The sequence below is a fragment of the Pagrus pagrus genome, assembly GCF_965226575.1.
Source record: "Pagrus pagrus genome assembly, chromosome: 4".
In the NCBI taxonomy this organism is placed as follows: Eukaryota; Metazoa; Chordata; class Actinopteri; order Spariformes; family Sparidae; genus Pagrus; species Pagrus pagrus.
The window spans coordinates 13,093,906-13,115,152 of NC_140188.1; the positions used below are offsets into that span (position 1 = coordinate 13,093,906).

General features: G+C 40.1%; 2 protein-coding genes across 2 annotated transcripts; both read left to right on the plus strand.

Moving 5' to 3' along the window:
* Positions 1-577: 577 nt before the first annotated feature.
* On the plus strand, positions 578-3,319 carry LOC311256065 (P2Y purinoceptor 12-like). The gene is made up of 3 exons (XM_084350821.1): positions 578-690; positions 1,074-1,337; positions 1,787-3,319. The coding sequence occupies exons 2-3, from the start codon at positions 1,083-1,085 to the stop codon at positions 2,621-2,623; spliced, it is 1,092 nt and encodes a 363-aa protein (XP_084206947.1). The 5' UTR covers positions 578-690; positions 1,074-1,082; the 3' UTR covers positions 2,624-3,319.
* A 2,265-nt stretch (positions 3,320-5,584) lies between these two features.
* LOC311255857 (uncharacterized protein) lies at positions 5,585-19,190 on the plus strand (the record flags this gene model as incomplete). Its single annotated transcript, XM_084350509.1, is given in 7 exon segments — positions 5,585-6,536; positions 10,264-11,267; positions 14,427-14,536; positions 14,538-14,606; positions 16,554-16,752; positions 16,834-17,223; positions 18,213-19,190. Coding segments are annotated over 7 exon segments (3,198 nt in total). The 3' UTR covers positions 18,687-19,190.
* Between the last annotated feature and the right edge of the window lie 2,057 nt (positions 19,191-21,247).

Sequence of the window (21,247 nt, forward strand, 5' to 3'; positions counted from 1 at the left end):
GGAGGGTGAAGGAGATGAATGTGTTGAATGACTCACTGTCTGACAAATCATTTCTGCCTTGCTTAACCCCGACTGATGGTGGTTCTCCTGCACACATCGCTGTACAATTAAGCAAATTCAAAATGGACCACAGACCACAATCACCTGTTGGTATGACTTAGCGTAGCTTCATCTCATGTAGAAGGACAACGAGGAGCCACGTATTTATAGCATCTTAAAACTTTTATCAAAACAACTTGTCGATGTTATATTCGATCGCTCAGAGGGTGATGACCTTTATACGTTTTATGAGACAGATACCGCGGTTTTGTGTCCTTTGCCACGCAGCTATAGTTGTTTATAAGCTGCATTTAGCTTTTAACAACTCTGTGTTTAACTGCTGTCAACCAGTTGCCCTCTGGTGAGAATTAATACACTGAACTGGACTTATTTGCGTCTCTTAAAATAGAACTAGAAGGATGCAGATGTCTGAAACCTTTCCTCATGACAGGAAGCAGAAAGGAGAAGAAAAAGAGAAAGTCATCCTGCGGCTTTGTGTGTCACCAACCTGCACATACATTTTGACAGTGTTGTTGGTGTCAGATCGCATTTGAACAGAATACGAGAGAGAGAGAGGGACCAGAAATCCCAACAAGAGCTGAGCTGGGAGCTTAGTGGGACTTCACTGACACCAAGCAGAAACATTAACAGGTCGGTAACAAATCCTCAAATGGTGTTTATTACAGTAACTCTGGGCGAGCCTACTTACAGATGTGCAAATTTGGACTCTACTTTGATTTTAGGCAGGCAGTTTATATAAAGACATGAAAACCACAAGTGCGCACTGTAAATGTTACTTTACTTGGTAACTTTCAGGTAATTGGTTTCCTCGATTTAGGCTGCAGTCAGATTTTACAGTGTATGAATTCTGATTATAGGAATGTATTTTATAATATGACACTTTGACATAGATTGAACATGTGCACAATATGTTTATGTATGTGTTTATATATAGAGAGAGTAATAAATCTTTATATACATATACAAAAGTTTGTTTTGAGTAATTTTGACTTCACTTCACTTCTGTTTTTCAGGAAACACTCATGGAGAGAAATGCCACTTCCCTAACCTTGTTCCCCATCAATCACAGCCATGCCAACACCACTTGTTCCCGTGATAACGTTTTGAAGACGGTGGTTTTTCCCGTCCTCTACTCCTTTCTCTTCCTGCTGGGACTTTTGCTCAATGCCGTGGCGGTGTGGGTGTTCTTCCGCATCCCCTCCAAGTCTCACTTCATCATATACCTGAAGAATATTGTGGTCGCGGATGTCATCATGACCTTCACGTTCCCTTTCAAGGTTTGATTTGACTTTTTATAAGGGTCAGGGTTAGGCAACGAAACTTCACCTGCCTTTCCATCAGCACAGTGGTGAGGAGATAGCAACTGCATTCTCATTTTTGGGTGAACTGTTCCTTTAAGCTTCTCGTTATAAATGAACAACTTATTACAAGTGGTATTAAACCTTATTTTTGTTAAGTTACACATGTTAAAATAGTTAATAAATGCAACCCAGATGTCATGCAGCTAAGAAGACAAAGTGTCCTGAAGATTTTTAACAACCTGGCAACCCAAATGTTCTATTTATTGACTTACAACTGAGCTATGAAGCATATGTAAATTATCTAATAATCAATAATACAATTAGAGTTTACAAAGAGAGGCTAGTTAGAAAATATACATACTTCATGGCTTCAATCTGCGTGTTAAACAATAAAATGTAAAAGCCTGAACACTGTGTTTCCGCAGGTGTTAGCAGACTCCAACATGGCCTCCACTGGGCTGCGTATATTCGTGTGTCGAGTCTCCTCGGTGCTCTTCTACCTCACCATGTACATCAGCATCCTCTTCTTCGGCCTCATCAGCATCGATCGCTGCAGGAAGACCATCAAGCCCTTCAGGGGGACGAATGCGGCCCGGTTGACCCGTCGCAAACTCCTCTCTGGAGCCATCTGGATGTTTCTGCTGCTTCTGTGTCTGCCCAACGTGATCCTGACATGCAAAACCCCGACCTCTCCAAACATCAAGTGCAGTGACCTGAAGACGGAGGCTGGGCTCTACTGGCACGAGGTGGTGAATCATGTCTGTCAGGTTATTTTCTGGGGCAACCTGGTGACGGTGATCGTGTGCTACACTCTGATCACCAAAGAGCTGTACAGATCCTACTCCCGCACCAAGGCTCACGTAGGCTCATGTCGAGCACCAAGCGGGGGAACAGTTCGGAACCCGGGCCAGTCAAAAAGGAAAATGAGCGCCAATGTGTTCCTGGTTCTGGCGGTGTTCTTTGTCTGCTTTGTGCCGTTTCACTTTGCCCGTGTGCCGTACACCATGAGCCAGACCCGAGGGGTCCTCTTTGACTGCAAACTCAAACTCTTCTTCTTTCAGCTGAAGGAGAGCACGCTCTTCCTCTCGTCCTTAAACTCTCTCCTGGACCCTCTCATCTACTTCTTCCTCTGTAAGTCATTCAGGAACACTTTGTTCAAGACGCTGCGGCTGACTTCCGGTACCTGTAGCTGGATCACAGGTGGTGGGTCAGACACGGACACAGGCAGCACCCCTCTAAGAGTCGCCTCTGGATGTACATAAAACCACCGGACATGATAAAGACTTTTCTAATTTGGCACATTGTGTCGCCAGATTATGTACTATGTGACTGTAAATACAGATGACGGACACAGTGATCTATTTTCTCTCATTTGCCGCAATCAACATGTTGACGGGGGCAGAGGTGGAAATGAAATATAATATCATGCCTTTCAAAATCTGCAGGTTCAACATTGTAACTTAAACTAATCAACTTTTTATTGTTTGTGGACAATAAAATAGTATTTTCCTGCAAGTGACCGTGTATAAACATGAATATCTAGTTAACTTACCTGTGTTAGACCTGAAATAACTGACAACGGCGTATTTCTGTCTTTCTGTTCTCCATTCCAGCTCATAACAACATGAAGTTCCTCTTCCATGTTTTCATAGCTACTAATTCTGAAAAGAAGAAATGCGATGCAGTGATTTACAAACTGAAAATAAATCTCATAAAAGGACGTCTACAACGCTCCTCTAACAGACTGTACGTCTTAAAAATATCAATATGCTGTGATCTCATGGTTTTGATGTGTTTGGCTGATTCTTCAGGTGAATGTGTCAAAACGTTACGTCTGTAGACATTTGTGATTTAGTCTTGTTCATTTGCGCCGTTAACAGTAATCCTCATTTATGAAGTCTAAAAGTATCTGATATCAAATGCACTTAAGTATCAAAAGTAAAAGTGAATTATACATATATGAAGATGTATCTATATACTTTATGCTATGGGTCAACTGATTATCGGCCTGGTCGCTTATCAGAGCTGATATTCATCATTTCTTTTGATTATCAGAATCTGTGTTTTTGTTATCAAATTGCAGATCATTTTAAAATACGCTGTTTTGCAGCATTATATCCAGAAAGTATGTAGTAACTACATTTATCAAATATACAAAGTATAAAGTTACCCTCCAAAACGTAGTGGAGTGGACGTATAAAGTTGCATAAAATGGAAATACTCAAGTGAAGCACAAGCGCAACATAATTATACTCAAGTACAGTGTTTCAGTAAATGTACTTTATTACATTCAATCACTGTTTCTGACGAATAGAAAGTCCTGGAGGACAGTAAACGGGGGATTTCCAAGTGACTGCCTTGTTTTACAGAAATTCATGGAGTAAAGATGCAACGACAGCGTTACTGTTTGTTGGTCTTGCGGTTTGTGCCACATCATGTGATACAATAACAAATTTCACATATTAAAGCCTACGTGGCTCTTTCAGCCACAATGTATTATTCATATTCACTTACAGGACCTACTTCTCGCTGGGAATGTACTAAGATAAAAAAAAAAAAACTTTATGAGCTGTAATTTCTGTAACCATCTAAGAAGTAAGCATTAAAAATGTCTTTGGGAAATGAACTCAAATCTTGAAACTCAATATTATAAAGACAAATAATAGTGTTTATCTCAATATAATAATCAAGGTGACTGAAGGGGATTTATTTCGTCAAGTTTATCAATCAACTGTAGTAGTAAATATGTGAATTTAAGCATCTTTACATGGTGAAAACAAGAGACACATGTCATATATTTTGAGAAAAACTAGCCACCAGTGGAAATGATGCGACAGGGAACTGATGATCAATGACGGACAGATGAAATCAGCGTGTCCCGAAAACACACAGCCTTCCACAATCTGTGTTATTTGAATCCTTTTCCCCCCCGCAGCAGCTGCAGCACTCTTCATGGATTTGCATCTCTCTGGTTCAACAGGCCCGACACACTTTGCTAATACATCTGGTGGAGTTGTTAATTCCTCAGGCCAAGCACCGTGGAGGCAGGGAGACAGCCACTGTTGGTGAGTGACCAAATATTATGTTTGTTTCGTAACGTTTTTGGGGAAAAAGATTAGACTGAGAGGTGGTGGAAGAAATCCAAACTACGTATTGATTAGACATTTAGAGTGAAATGGCTTGAGGACATTAGCTTTGCTTAAATTTGGTTTGGTCACCTGTGTCTTTCTGTGGAGGATGAGAAATACCTTAAAACTTAGCAATGTTGTAATTTCATGATATTACAGGAAAATATAACACAGTCTTATTACATTTTATTGGTCCAAGATAAAATCATGTTGCTGTTGCTTTAATTCTTGATTAATTGTTTCTTGGTCATTAAAATCGAACCAGCACCCTTTTTTTTCTTCTGCTACCATAGTTATTACTGTCATTCTTCATTCATTTTAAGTACATCAGTGAATATTGAATGTATAAAATGCACTGATGAAGTGAATCAGTTGAAACTTTTACACTTATCAAATCCAAACCAATAACAAAGGAGGCAAAGAAGATAAAAGATTTGAAACACTGTGCAAAAAAGACTGTAGCTTTAATAGCAGTCCCTGAACGTTGTGTAAATAAATATATAAATATAATCCAGTTTGTTTTGAGTGAAAACAAATCCAAATATTACATAATTTCCGTCATATATGTGTCAAAAGTGGAAATGTCAGTTTCCACATCCAGGATGCATTCAAATGCTCTGGTGGTGCATTCAAAACCAAATCCTTGTAACAAAAAAATGTCTTTCAGACTAATGACACATGCAAATCATGTTTGACTGCGCAGGCAGGAAACATTTAAAGCAGTCCTGGACCTCAGCTCACCCCAGTCATTTACTCTAAAACCCCTGTGCACTAAAGTGTAATGTTATTTTATCACATCAGTAAGTGATCCTCCAGCACTTAAAGGATAAGTTCGCCCAAAAATGAAAATTCAGTCATTACCTACTCACCCGAATGACGAAGGAAAGTCGGGGGAAGTTGCATAGAAAACATTCCTGGAGCTTCACGGCAAAACAGCGTAGTAGATGGGGACTTGTTTTAAATCAAAGTAATTGGCAATCAAATCTGCTCATTTTACTTCAAAATTATCAAAAGCAGCAGATATGGGTGCTCTACCGAGTTATAAACTCAGTTTTTCCTCTGATGCCTGTATGTGTTTTCTTTCCAGATATCATGATGGGGTTCAACACCACAGCGCTCATCCCCTCTACCTGTGCTTCTTTAGACGCTGTGACCGCAAAGTTGTCTGTCGTGTACCTTTACTTCTTCTTGTTCCCCTTTGCGTTACTGCTCAACGGGCTAGCGGCGTGGGTGTCCCTGCACCTCCGCTCCACCTCCACCTTCATAGTGTATCTCAAAAACCTGGTGGCTGCTGACCTGCTCCTGACGCTGACGCTCCCGCCGAGGGCAGCTAGCATGCTTCCCGAAGCGGCGACGTGGTTGGGCTTGAAGGCGTTCGACTGCCGTTTCTCGAGTACGATTTTCTACACCTGTTTGTACACGAGCATCACTTTAATGGGTCTCATCAGCCTCGACCGCTTCTTCAAAATTGTTCGACCGTGCGGGAAGTTGTTAGGACAAAACGTGGTCTTCAGTCTCGTGATGTCCGCCTCGGTTTGGGTGGTGTTATTTGGCGGGACAGTTATTCCAACTATCATTCTGACAGATCAGCTTCCCGTCAATGTAACAGAAGACTTCTGTATGTCAATGAAAAGTCCAGCAGGTGTGACTCTTCACAAGTACGTGGTCGTGTGTATGGAGGCCCTCTTCTGGCTTGTCAGCATCCTGATCGTGTTCTGCTACATCTGCATCACCATGAAAGTCCTGCAGTCCTTCAGAAACTCCGGGAGCAACAACAGCCGAGGAAAGAAGAAGACCAAGCTCCGAGTCTTCCTCATCCTTCTCGTGTTTTTCTTGTGTTTTGGGCCTCTTCACATCATGCGTATTCCCTACACACTGAATGAAGTCTTTGACATCAACGGCTGCGATGAAGCGTGGGTGATAACGGTCCACGAGTTCGTCCTGTGGCTCTCGACCACTAACGCCTGCCTGGACCCTCTTCTCTACATCTGCTTGTGCAGGGAGTACAGAGACAAACTGGTTGACATGATGAAAGCTAGAGGGATCTGTGTCAGGTTGTATTCAGATGAAAGAGATGAGAAATAAGATGTCATCAGTCACTAATTAAGCTGTGCTTTTATATTGTTGGATGACAAACATGAATAACGTAGGGAGCAGGAGAGCTTTACAGTAACTCTGGAGCTTTACATTTTATATCGTACTGCCCTCTGGTGACCAAATGAAGATGAGCATCTATTGAGACTAAGGAGAAAAAAGGTAGAAACATGATAAATAAACAACATTAGTCAATTTAATTCACAAATACACATAATAACACACAAATTCTATGTAAAATCTCAGGAATGTGTCTTAGTACTACATAGATATACAGTATACATACATTTATGTATATGTTAATGTAAGTACATTCTTTCTTTCACATTTTCAGAACTCAACACCATGTTTTAATCCCATGTTATTGTGAGACTTATATATTTGTATGTACTTGTATATCCATAAATGTAATGTTGAAGTCTTCTTTTGTTTTATCTCTTGTGTGATGAGTTCACCGCAGATACCATTTACCAACAGTCTGAGTAGTAATGTAACTCAGTCTTGTTTCCCCATGGGATTTTAAGGGGTAAATGTGATGGAAAGTATAATGTTTTTTGGGTGAATTAATAGACAGTGTTGTAAAAAGTGCACAAAGTCATGCTACAGATTTTGTGTTAAAACATCACTTTGGTAAAAGTGAAAGTCACCTGTATGAATATCACTTGATTAGAAGTCTTAAAGTATTAAAGGTAGGTAAAGTAGTAACTGAAGTTATTAAATAAATCTAGTGGTGTAAAAAGTAGGATATTTGTCTCCAAAATGTGGTGGAGTGGAAGCATAAAGTAAGAGAAAAGGGAAATACTCGAGTAAAGTACAAGTACCTGAAAATGGTACTTAAGTTCAGTACCTGAGTAAATGCATTTAGTGTCATTCCATCACTGTTTATAGATCATCTTCTTCATCATTATTCCTTATATTGCCTGCAACATTACTGGACTTCATATTTCTCTTCAAGGAGACAAAATAAAGGTTAAAAGATCATTTATTAGTCATTTTACAACACCAGGGTTGTAAAACAAAACTTAGCCAGGTCCCATCCTGCTACAGAGAGAAAAGAATAAAAAACAACGTATGAGGGCGGAGGGTGGATTGAGGAATCTCAGAGCACCAGGAGAGAAGCTGGTGGTACAACAACGGATACTTCTGTATAATTGCATCCTACAAAGTGTGGGCCTCTTAAATTAATGGTTACATTAATGTTGCCACAACAATTCTCATAAATCCTGCATCCGTATTTAATAACTCTGCTGATAAAAAGCACTGCTCAGTTGGCAAAATTAATTTCCTTATTTTACTATCTCTGAGTAATAAACTCCGGGGCAAGCGGTGAAATAAAACACAATACCACAATACACACCGCTTGTGCAACAGTAGCTTTGGTCACTAACAGACACTAAAACATTATCAAAGATTTCTAATTGGTCTGAGCTGTTGCACTTCATGTGTTTAAATGAGCTCCATCAAGCCTGTAAGTGCTTTTAATGAGGCTTCAATCACTGAGGCCACCTTTTGGTCACATGATGTCACTGCATCGATTGCTGCAGAACCAGCTTTTCAATTCTTCATGTAAATTGTCTAATTATATTACATAAGTTCAGTGTAACAGGTCATATTTAGTGTGTACAAATTAAATAACAGGAGCTAAAAAAACAATTTTAACAATTTGAAATGAATTACTTCGATGTTTTAACATTATGTTAATTAAGTCTCCTTTAAATCTATTTAATTAGACTCAGTTGATTCATATATTCACATTGACTCAACATCATAGAAACACTTTGCATTAACTGTGACCCTTCACATTGAACTTACGTAATGTGTAATTGAAATACTTAAAGTCACCCTTTATAGTCATTTTTCAGAGTGTGCAGTCAATCAATCAGTCTTTTAATCAATTAGCCAATCAACAAACAGAGTTACCCAAGTTACAAGGAGAAAACAAACACACGAAGAGCACTGAAAGAGAGAAAATACAAAAAAATAGCCCGTCTGTTCAGCGTTTCTAAATCAAAGATTCATCAGTTGCTGCTACAGTGTTTCTTAAAGGAAAATGTACTTTCCGCTGCCAGTAACAACCAACACAACCATGGTGAGCAGGGAAACAAATGATGTGTATTTAGCCTTCCAAATGATGCTCAGAGCTAAGGGTACATCCATATGAGGGAACATTTGTTAAGCTAATGATTCAGTGGAAATAACATCACACATGCAGGGCTGTCGTGTCTTAAAACAACCTAAATGCTTACTTTATCAGCTCCATCTTAAAGTTGAGGCAGGAGAGTCGTGTGCAGACTGGAGGAAGTTTAAAAAAGCATGATCCAATACCTCCCTCATCCTGTCTGTGTTTAGACTGTGGGCTGGCTGTATGACATCTGTTCTTGCTTTTGGCTAAAGACCACTGAGCTTTTCCTATTTTTGCATACCTCCTGATAAATTGCCTGTTTGATCACAGCTCATATGTTGATTTGTTTGCTAGGTAAATTAACAGTGTTTCTTAAGCTCCCACTGCATCAGATCAGTGCATTGTCACACATGTCTTCATGCAGCTCTGTGACTGAGACGAGACAATCGAGCCAACAAATGTAAGTTATTATCAAAATGTTAATGTTAATGTTAATATCAAAAATTGTATTATTCTGGAAGGTCTTAATGAGTTTATATTTATTAATATTACATTCAGGAAGCTATAGAGTCACTACTGTTTGAACAGTTAGGAAATACTGCTAAGAAATGGCTTTAATTTGATTTAATACTGATGCCTCTATATGTGCTACACATTGTAAGTGAACGACACCATCGGCAAGAAGATGAGCTGTTTCTGTAAATGTATTATTTTTATTCTTAGTGCCTGTCACTGGGTTGGATAAGTCATCAAATTAAAATGATTTTTTATGGCAGCATGATTAAATTATTATTAATCGGAGGGGAAAATCTTCATTGATTGATTTTCATGCCTGAACAAACCAAATAAGCAAACTCTCTTTGTTTTCATGACCTGAAAGGACAACACATTTTCACACTGTTTATATTTGGCGGACCCTGCCACCTTTCTAGCTCCAAACAGTGTTCTGGGGACCTTATTTTCCTCTGAGATGGTTTATTCAGTTATGGAAAAGATAAATATTTTTGAATTTGTTTTATTATCTCAATATTATCTCAATATTACTTTTCCGAGTTCCTGAATTTCTTTTCCAAAATTAAATAGTGCAGCTTTAACTTTAAATTTGTATTCAAAAGTATTTAAACTTTCTTTTTTTTCCTTTTGTACCGGGTTCATTTGTAGCAACAGATAAATGTCGTTCTTAAAATAGATAAACCAACACCAGTTAGATAAATATTCCCTGGAGTGCACAATAAAAAAAAAAAGATTAATGAAAATGAGATATCTTACTTAATATCCCAATATCCCAAGATGCATGCATATATAATAGAAAAGATTATGATACAAAGGTTGTTTCAAAACAAAACCGCTATGTGGTAAACCACATAAACAGCACACTGCTCCCTTTGCTTTGCTCAGCCTGCCACCCTGACTGGGACAAGTGACGGACGGTGGATGAACGTGCGGATCTTCTCTTTGACACGAACCAGCACAGTGAGTATAGTAGTATAGTATATCCAAATAATCCTGCATTAATTGAAAGTTGATTTTCTGTGTTTTAAACTTTCATTTTCCTCAGGTGCAGTGATGTCATCCAATCAAACATCTCAAAATGACTCGGGGTGCACCAGCTTCGTTTACAACACATACGCCGTCCCAGTTCTCTACTTTCTGATGTTCCCCGTCGCTCTGTTGCTGAACGGTGTGGCAGCCTGGGTGTCGCTGCACCTCAAGTCCACTTCCACCTTCGTGGTGTACCTGAAACATCTGGTAGCCGCTGACATTATCATGACCTTGACCCTCCCAGTCAAAGGCGCAGGTGACTTGGAGAACGTATCAAAAACAACTTACATCATTTCCTGTTATGTCAGTCCCATTTTCTACAGCACACTGTACACATGTATCACTCTGCTGGGTGTGATCAGTCTGGACCGCTTCTTCAAGATCACAACACCCCAGATCAAGCTGTTTGGTAATCTGACCTTCGGCAAAGTGGTGTCATGCTCAGTCTGGGTGATACACTTCGGCAGCGGGGCATTACCAAATATCATCTTAAGTAACAGATCAGTAGCCAATCTGACAACGATCACCACGTGTATGAACCTGAAAGGACGGGCTGGACTTGACTTCCACGAGAGCGTAGTGATTTACCTAAATGTGTTCTTCTGGCTTGTCAGTCTGGTCGTTGCGGTTTGCTATATTTGCATTACACACAAGGTGATCCAGTCTTTTAGAAACTCCGGCAGCAATAACAACCAGGGAAAGCAGAAGATCAAACTGCGTGTTTTTCTCGTTGTCATTGTGTTCTTCGTGTCATTTGGACCGTATCACATAGTCAGGATCCCGTACACGTTTCAACAAGTTGCCCTTTCATCCCATAACAGCTGCTTCTACATAACAGGCAGGCTGGCCAAGGAAGTCAGCCTCTGGTTCGCTGCCACAAACATCTGTATGAACCCACTTCTGTACGTCTTTCTGTGCAGGGAGTTCAAGGAGAAACTGACGTCTATGATGCAAAACGGGCCCGTGCCATTCTTAGCAGCCTCAGCAGAGAAAGCAGAAGCGGCTTCAACACAGAGCAGAGTCTGACACAGCTGAAGAAAATCAGGCAGTTGAATGTCACTAAGTACATTTACTGAAGTGCTGCACTTCGAGGTATTCGTACTTTACATTAAGTACTTTTTTAATTAAGAGTATTTCCATTACGTAACTTCATATTTCTACTCCACTAAATCTCAGAGACAAATATGGTACTTTTTAAACATTGCTCTGACAGTAGCCATGTTTCCATAAAATGTTGCAAAAGTTTGCAAAAAAAAGATACATTAATAAAAACGCAAATCTTGTGCATTTCCATAAACTGTTTTGAGCGAATGAACTAGGCTACGTAAAGCATAATTTTGTCAGAGGATGACGCGGTGTAGGCTACGTCGCGCGTGGATGTTGAAGTAAACAGAGGCTAGAGGTAAACAAAACAAGAGACAAAATGGAGAGAGGTCTTTAGGAATGACCTTCGATAGGGCGAGCATACTAACTTTTTTGCAAATTAGAGGATGTTTTTTTCAAATTTTGCTGTTTCCGTAAAATGTGACATTTTTCAAAATGCTTTAAGGAAACACGGCTTATTACAGTTTATCATTCCCTTCCTGTCCAGCGAAAACCATGACTATACAAATGTGGCGACTTTAATGTGAATTTTTCTGACGAACTAAGAGTTCCTTTATGAGATAAGAAAAATGTGCACACTTTTCATACTAAAAACCCCTTGGAGTGATGTCAGGCTCAGTCTGGGTTAACAAGTTGACTTTTCAGAGATACATGGTTCACACAGGAAGGGACAGGTAACACTTACTTACAACATTAACCGCCATTAATAAAAGGTACATTTACAGTTAATTATACTTTAGTTAATAGTTATTTCACTGTAAACAAACAATGAAATGCATTAAAAAATTGAGCAATTTTTTGGCCACCCGTCGAATTCATACTCAAAACAACCAGTAACTGCTAACGTCCGCTAACCGTAGCTGCCGTTAGCTATTTAGCTCAATTAGCCGTGAATGTAGTGGTGCAGAGTGGGAGCTCGTAGCACCAGGGGAGTGTAAGTGTTTATACGGCTAGTACAGAAATGTTGGACCGGTTGTTCTTCATATTCTGTTGATAATTTTAGCTAAAACTTTACTTTCAATTTAAAGTCTTACACATCGCACCTTTAAGTAATGTGTTGCATGTACAGCTTTTATTCATAGTGGAGTATTTTCTTACCCCAGGAAAGGATCTTTCTGTTCAACACTTCCACTGCGAAAATGTTATGTTATGACTGAGCTCTTATGTCACTGTAGGTTTTGTAGATTAAATGTCAGATTATTTTTTCATGTATATATTAAGATTTTGATGCTCGTGGCATTTAATTTGTTGAACCTGTGTTAGTTGTAGTTGTAAACTGTGCTGCGCTGTTCGGTGTCTTGTCAGAGCGTCGCTCTAAATAGCTTGAGAACATTAACAGGAAACACAATAAGGATGGACGAGATAAACAGTAAGACGCCGATGATATAATGCTGTTTTATGTGCCAACAAAACACAGTTTTAAAGTAGCTCTGGAAGTTGAAACTCAGAGGCAAATAAAGACCGTGAATGAAGCTGCCATGCAAAGCAAGTTCAGTTGGAGCTTGTTAACATTTGCATCTCACGCTGAAATTGTACAATGCTTGTGGTATCAGTAAAAATGTATCTAAGGGTGCTGCAGATATTTTTGCAATGTGTCTATCAGCCAGTGTCATCAGTTTGCAGCATGCTAATCAGCACTTAACATCGAAAGTGATGAGTGAAGGATGTGTGCAAGGAAGATCACGTTACTTTCACTGGTGTGTGTCCTCTGTAAAGATTGTGTTCAGCTGTAAAACAAATGAAACAAATGTGCCGTAATTCTCTCAAATGTGGTGATTAAATTCAAAAAATAAATGCAAAATTGAGGCTTTATTCGTCTCAGTGTGTAAGTGTGACCTTGAAGGATTTGTGAAGTTTGTGATTCTGCAACAGAAAACCTGACAGCTGGTACATGTGGTGACGAGATGTTTATCTTTTGGTGTAGTGTGATGTGATTGAACCAGGGCTGTTAATTCATAATTGCCATTTTGATTATTGTGAAAGGAGACATACTATGCTTTTCCATTTTTGTTACTTTCCCTCAGTGTTATATATATATATGTTATGGTGCATGGGAAAAATCCACACCAACAGAAGCTCCTTTCTCCCACAGAAAACGCTGCACCTGAAACACTCGTCACTAGTCCCGCATTTAATTCTGTGACTTAGTGACATCACACTACGTCACCATGTCACATATTTGCATAGTTTATGCCTAGCGGCTAGTTTGGCGCTTAAGAATTGATTTGGCACAGCTGCTCTGTTGTTGCTAGCTCTGCTGGCTCAGGCGTGTGTGAGCTGACGAATCAGAGGAGATTGGTTATTCGGGGGGGGGGGGGGGGGGGCTTAAAGAGACAGAGGGGGGATACAGAGCTGCAGCACTGGACAGTATGAGGAAGGTGATGTGTTCGTTGAGCATTAAAGCATGTCAACCTATTCTAGTAGTAACCCCAAATAAAATGAGGAACCTGAAACCTGAAAATGTCTCCTTCAAGTCTGAAAGCTACATGTATCTGCGTCATTGTCATATAAACAGATTCTGATCAAACAACAACAACAAGTTACTCTGTCACATAAGTTGAAAGTTCACTGGGGGGCCTGTTGTAAACACACGCATGTCATATCTCAGCTGTGCGGTTTCCCATCGGTCATCATGTGGCCATGATCCAAGGAGGATCACACAGGAAATCGTGTTGTGTTGTTCTCAGAGTGCACTATTTTTATCAAGAGAACACAATAGGGAATTAAACTCGAGGAAACGTGTTCAGATATGAGTGGGAAGGAAACGGTCGGTCACTTACACACTGTTTTTGTCGTGTGTTGTCTCTGACACTGACAAGAGAGTCGTATATCTGGTTTTAGTAGTTCTACATAAAAATACTAAATGACATTTTGCACAAAGTACTGTATTAAATGATTTCAGGGGAGCAACAAAAGCACATCACACGAGAAGAGTCTCATCATGAGCAGAGACAGACAGATAGAGGTGGAGTAAATAAGCCACAGGATGGAGGGGGGAGCAGGGGGGGGCTGCAGGAGGTCTGTAGATGTGGGTCGAGAAATGAGTCCATGGCTTTGGTGTTCGCCTGTCAAGAGCTACAGAGACTGACGCAAGCTCACGGAGGAAGGGGGCCTGGCACGGAGCAGAACAAGCCTCTCGGCAGACAATTGGAACAGGAAGCGAGGAAGGAAAGGGTCTTTCACCCGGAGGAAGACTGGCAAACTCGTTGGGATTGTGACAAGACAGCCACACAGTAGCTCCAGAGACCACCCATTGTAAGAGCATCAAACGCACACACACGCTTAAAGAGGGAGAGAAGTACTGAGAAAGACAGAGAGGCTGGAACCTCATTAGGTCAGCACGGGTTTTTTCTAGATTGAACTTTATGCTAAAGAACACAAGGTAATCAATTTTGGGTTTTCTAGTGTTTCATTTCCTTCCTGTGGGTGTGAAAGAGAAAGGGGAATTGGATATTTCTCTTCTTCCTTTTTTTTTTTATTCCTTTATTTATTATATCTCACATGCCCCACAGTCACAGACGATAAGGACACGATAAGAAGGTAAGACTCAATTATTGGCTTTACAAGCATCATCTTCTAGAGAAAACACCAGCTTAAGCTAGGAGGATAGATTTTGTGCAACAATAGCTGCGACAGACCTAATTAATATTAATGTGCACTAAAAAGAGAAAAATAGTTGAAGAGTACAGCATATGCGGGTTACCATGGCGCCTGCTCCTGGCCTCAGTGTTATTTAAGGCTGTGACGGTTTTTCAATGTAAAGACAGACACACCAGCAGATATACTGTCAGACAGGAGGAGAATCCTAAATGAACTGAGAGAGAGTTTGTTAGTTGGGAGTGGTGTAAATAAGAAGGGGAAGAAGAAAAAGAAGAAGAGTCTTTATTTTATCACATACATAAGTATCATCAGTGTGTTTAAGGTAGGCAACTTTTACTTTACTTCCTTTTTAGTCTTTTCTTTATATGCAATTTCTATTTCGCTGTGTTTCAGAGGGACATGTTGGGGTTTTTACTCCGCTACATACACACTACTTTCTGGTTACTTCGCAAATTAACATTTAATTAACAAGAGCATCATAAAATATATTGTTTTGTTATAATTAAACCACTCAAAAGTATTTACAAGTACAGCTGGAAGAACTGTTTGACTGAAATCTTTCATGCAAAAACATTTAATGGCTCAATTTTTTTTTTAAATGTGAGGCTTTGCTTCTTTCACTTATTCGGATTTAATTTGAATATATATGTTAGTTGTTTTTTTTACTAGGGGTTGGACAAAACAAGCGTGGCAATTGTAATGCCATTTTCCTTACTATTTCAGATTTTTTACAGTTAATCAAGAAAATAATCAGCTGATAAATCCATTTTTTGGGGCATTTTTTGTGCTTTGAGTACATATTCCAGATATTACTTACATACTTTTACCTACGTAACTTACTATACTGTTAGCATGAATCTACAAGTGTGAATATACTTATACTTCTTCCTCCACTGGTTGTTGGTTGACGGCTTCTGGTTGACGCCTTCATCACTGTATATTAAGCGTATCTGTGCATTCTGAATTAAATTGGTATATATATATATATATATATATATATATATATATATATATATATAAACCATCAGAACAGTCAGTTCTCCTGAGTGACCCCTTGTCTAAATGTGGTGAAATAGAGTGGTTACACTGTGTTTCGTGTTTAAATGAAAAATAGTATTAGTATGCCCCTGAAATTGCCACTTAGGAATAAAGTTAAAATAAGATCGTGCAAGAAATAAACTGCTGGAAATATAAAGTCTATGTGGGGAGAGAAGTCGGTGTGCAGTATGAGCTGCAAAATATGTTGATAATTGTCATAAACTAAGAGAAACAAGCTCTACGCTGATTAAGAGTGTTTAAAATGTAGTCTATCTGTTATATTGTGATCATCTATTTCTTTCTCTTGTATAAAATGTGATCAAGCTTTGACGATAATGTAACTTAAACATTCATGCAAACAAAGCTCATTTGAATCTGAACATTTGAGTGACGCAAACCCTGCAAACAGCTGACAAATGGTTTGATCTTTGCATATGTATAGGTTCTGTAAACAACACATACAGAGTTTCCTCTCAGCATAATTTGTTTATGTATTTACATGACTTTACTGTGCATTCACCCTTTGTGTCAATCTTCTTTCCTCTCTCTCTCACCCTTCTGAAGGTCCGCCGAAGATCAGAAGATGAACACCACCCTGTCAAACACTTCCAAGTGTGTTCGGGACACCAGTGTGACAGCCGTGGTGTTCCCCTGCCTCTACAGCATCCTCTTCATAGTCGCCCTGATACTAAATTCCCTGGCTGCGTGGATCTTCTTCAACATCCCCAGCACCTCAACGTTTGTCGTCTTTCTAAAAAATGTGGTAAGACATGCAGGCTTTTGCTTTATATGTGTCGTCAGTGCAGAACAAAAATAAATATATAAATAAACCCTTCATTACCAGGTGGTGGCTGACTTGCTGATGACCCTGACCATCCCCCTGAGAGTCTTAAGTGATGCAGGTGTGGGCTCCTGGCAGCTGCGCGCCTTCCACTGCCGATACTCTGCGGTCCTCTTCTACATCACCATGTACATCAGCATCCTTTTGCTGGGCCTCATCAGCCTGGACCGCTACCTGAAGATAGTCAGGCCCTTTGGGAAGTGTCCCCTGCAGAAGGTGCGTGTGGGTCAGGTGCTGAGTGCAGTCGTCTGGGTGGTGATGTTATCTATAGCATTACCCAACGTGATCCTGAGTGACCAGCCACCAAAGGTCTCTGGAGGCAGACTGAAGTGCACCTCCATGAAGAGCAGAGCCGGCATGATCTGGCACGAGGGAATCAACTACTTCTGTCAGGTAGCTATTAAAATAAAGGGATAGTTACGAAATCAGCCTACAGGCACCTCTAAAGCTCACTAATCAACACATAGCATTGGGTTCCTTTAATACAAAGACTGAAGTGTAAAAAAAAACACTACTTGGTTTTATGGGTAGATTTTGTCGGACTATTTCACGGACAGGTGCAAAAACCACAACGTCTGGTTTTTATGTATGGCTTAAACTAACAAGACCACAGCATGACATGTCGGTGAGCTTTAGAGGTGCCAGTATCTGGATTTTGTTACTCTGTTTCCAGCAGTAGCTTCACATTTATTGCACAGACCATATACTGTAGACTGTATAATAAACATAAACATAGTAACCGTGACAGGCTTTGGCCAATAATTAGAAAATAATCCTTACAGCAGCTTTATCTCCCTACAAATCCAACAACAGGCAGCCTGGTAGCGAACAGCTACACCATAAAAACTGGTGCTAAATAGCACTAACAGTGGTTCTTTGGCTCGTAATCATGGGTGCGAAATGTCACCTTTGTCAAATTGTGTGTATATATAGAACTATTAAAAGTGCCATAAAGCACTATATTACTTTCACATTAAGTGTGTATAAGAAGAAGTGCTGCTTTCGCTCATAATCATAGAGGAACTAATGATGGTTATTAAAGTTTTTTATACGGCAGTAGTGCTATATCACACCTCAACCACCTCGAAGAATAGGAGCCACCATTTTTCTCTACGTAGCACCCATACAGTCACAAATGAGGGATTTAGCTACAGAGATCAAAATCTTTTATTGTACCGGGCTCTAAACATGTTATCTAACGCAGACACTGTTGAACTTTACCTGTAAAATATCTGCATCGTGATATCAGCACATTTAAGTACTGTGCACTATTTACTATATAACTATTGAAATGGTGACACTACAACTGACTGAAACTGGCCGTGAAAACAACTGAGAAACCACTGTCCTCATTGTGTTTTTTTTTTAATGTGTACTTGTAGGTGGTATTCTGGGGGACACTGGCCTTGATGGTGGTTTGCTACACGTTCATCAGCAAGAAGGTTTATGAGTCATACAAAGCCTCAAAGAGCAGATCTCAAGCAGCCAGTCGCAGAACCAAAGCAAAGGTCTTTGTGGTGGTGGGGGTGTTTTTTGTCTGCTTCGCCCCTTTTCACTTTGTCCGCGTCCCCTACACTCTGACCCAAACCGGCAGCTTGGCGGGTTTTTGCCAGGCACAGAATGCATTTTATATCGCCAAGGAAACCACCCTGTGGCTGTCGGCCACTAACGTATGCCTGGACCCGCTCATCTACGTGTTCCTGTGTAAAGTGTTCAGGAAGAGACTGACAGCCACACTCTGCCGTAGGCCGCTCCACAAGGGTGGCATGGAGTCTCCCACGGCAACGTCAACTCAGCTGGAGATGTCGCAGATGGCCCAGAGTAACAAACTGTCATATAATGGGCTGCCACAGTAACAAAGAGTGTAAATAGACGATGGGACATTTTAAATAGCTGTCTGTCAAGACTGCCTGAAAGAATGTGTTGTTTTGCTTGTAAATATAATTGTATCTCGATGAAATAGGTTGTGAAATTCATGCAATGTGATCAAAATGTAAAAAATGTGATGAGGCGTTCCCGAAGTTTCATACCAACAACGACTACTGCTTTTGGTACAGTATTAACCAAGCACTTCTGCTACATGTTTGCTAAGTCATCCAACACATTTCCTTAATTGTGCTTACTGTCATTTTCTGCTTCCTTCTCGCTAATCTCGTCAAAACTGCACTTTCCCTTCTCAAAAGTTGGGCTAGAGGGTGGACATCTTGAGCGCATATTCTCCAATGATTACACCACACACACAAGGACTGAATGATAACAAAGTGAGCAGGGAGCAGAGGACAGCAATAGGCACTGCTTACAGCCATAACTTCTGTGTACTATAAATAACAATAATAATAAAATGAGTATATTTCATACTACAGCTGCATGGTGTTCGACTTGAATCCTGGGAATCTTAACCAGCATACGTGTTTGTATGAGTCCACTTGGTTGAGGGGGTAGGAAATGAGTCTCAAACATGTGACAAAATGACCTTTCTGATTACATCTGTCCTTCAAACCCTCATAGACACAAGATCATGAGCAATGACTGCACGAATGCACATGCAGCACCTCGCTGTGCAACAAAGGCAGCCAATCACATTGGAGGATAAAAACACCCAAACCTATCTCCTCTACCACAGTAGAGGACCACAAGTCTATACAGATGGTGATGATAATGACTCAAAGTTCATAACATATTCAAACTAACGTAAAATACATCCCAACAGAGAAGAAATAAAAGGATGGTTAATTGATTTTTGTGCAAAGGAAATGTATTATGCTCATTTTCAGGTTCATAATAACAGGTTTACATGCTTTACCGCTCACAAAACACATTAGTTTTCTCATACTGTCCAATGCAGCAGCTCTGTAGTCCCCCTCTGTCTGCTCTGCTCTGATTGGTCAGCTCACACACGCCTGACCCCCCACTAACAACAACAGAGCAGCTGTGCTCAATCAATTCTTTTGTGCCAAACTAGCCGCTATATAGGCATAAATTAGTCAAATGTGTGACATGGTGATGTAGCGTGATGTCATTAAGTCATGCAATTAAAGGCGGGACTGCTGACAAGGCGTTTAAGAAGGGAAAATGTTGACTATTTATGGTGCTTCTCTTTTCGTTAGCACTAACTCGAGATAATGATTCATTTATCACTAGTGTTGACAAATCTCTGAGGCACTTTTGATAATGATTGCGCAAGAGGCCAACAGAAACTGCAGACTCATATCACTCTAGTGGAGATTAGGTGATTCTATGTACAGTATGTAAACCAAATAAAACAACACCCAAGGTGGTAAGCATTTGCAAGTAGGGCGTACAGCATTGCCTTTCACAATACTGCAGTAGTGTCATTGCGTCATTAATTTTTGAATTGAACAAGAGCAGGAAAAAAATAGAGAACTGGAATAAATTGACTTTTTTAAACACTGCAACACCCCGAAGACGGGTTTCAGGATATTCACAAACCGGTTCTGCAGGATTAATGTCACCTCCCACCTGATTTACAATCGTGTCTGCATGTGGCTTTGATTAATGTAATAATGAAAAATGATCTTCCTCCATCCCACCCTCTGTTGGCTACGACAGAGGCTGATATTTGGGCAGGAAATTAATGAGCTACAGAGCGGTCGGAGCGGCGGCTGCAGCCGGGGGAAGGACCGTTTGTCACCCTCAGATTAAATCCTCTGACAGATGACCCTGCAGTAGTGAATTATGAGAAATTCTAAATGACATTCATGGAAATTAAATAAACCCCGGAGATAGTGTTGCCTAGCAGTATGCACGGACACAAGTTCAGAGAAGAGGTAGATAAATAAGAAGCAGGTAGAGGTGTGAGCTGACAGTTTCATATAACTAGATGCATGTGGACGACCTAATGAAACATGGTGATACAGCTTGCCTGTCAGAGAAACCTGTCAAGTCTGCATGTCAGAAATGCCAATCAGAAGAGGTTTATAAGCAGTTTCATGTCATGACGCCCCAGGGAAATGGCTTTTAGGCAGCTTATTAGAGCTTAGACTTAAGCTTTGGGTCAAACATGTCATTGTGACACATTGTTCAAACTTTGAGTAACGGATACAAGACACTGAAACGTGTGTCTCACTCCTCTTAAACATTTGGAAAAAAGTTTAAGAGGAGTGAGTACATTTTAGATCACCATAGAACTCACCAAAACAGAAGAACAAAGGTGGCCTCAACTTTGACGCTGATAGAGAGAAAAGCCCTCAAGCCGAATCAATTTTGGGCGCTAGGGGGGCAAAAAAGCTCCAAAACTGGAGGACACGTAGCTCAGAAATTTCATTGACTCATGCAATACATAAATAAATGAAAATAATGAAAATAATTGAAAATTAGGTGGCTTCTACACGTCTCTGAATGGTTAAAACATTATTTATTTATTAAGTGTAGGAGGGTGTAGTAGTTATACTGAGTC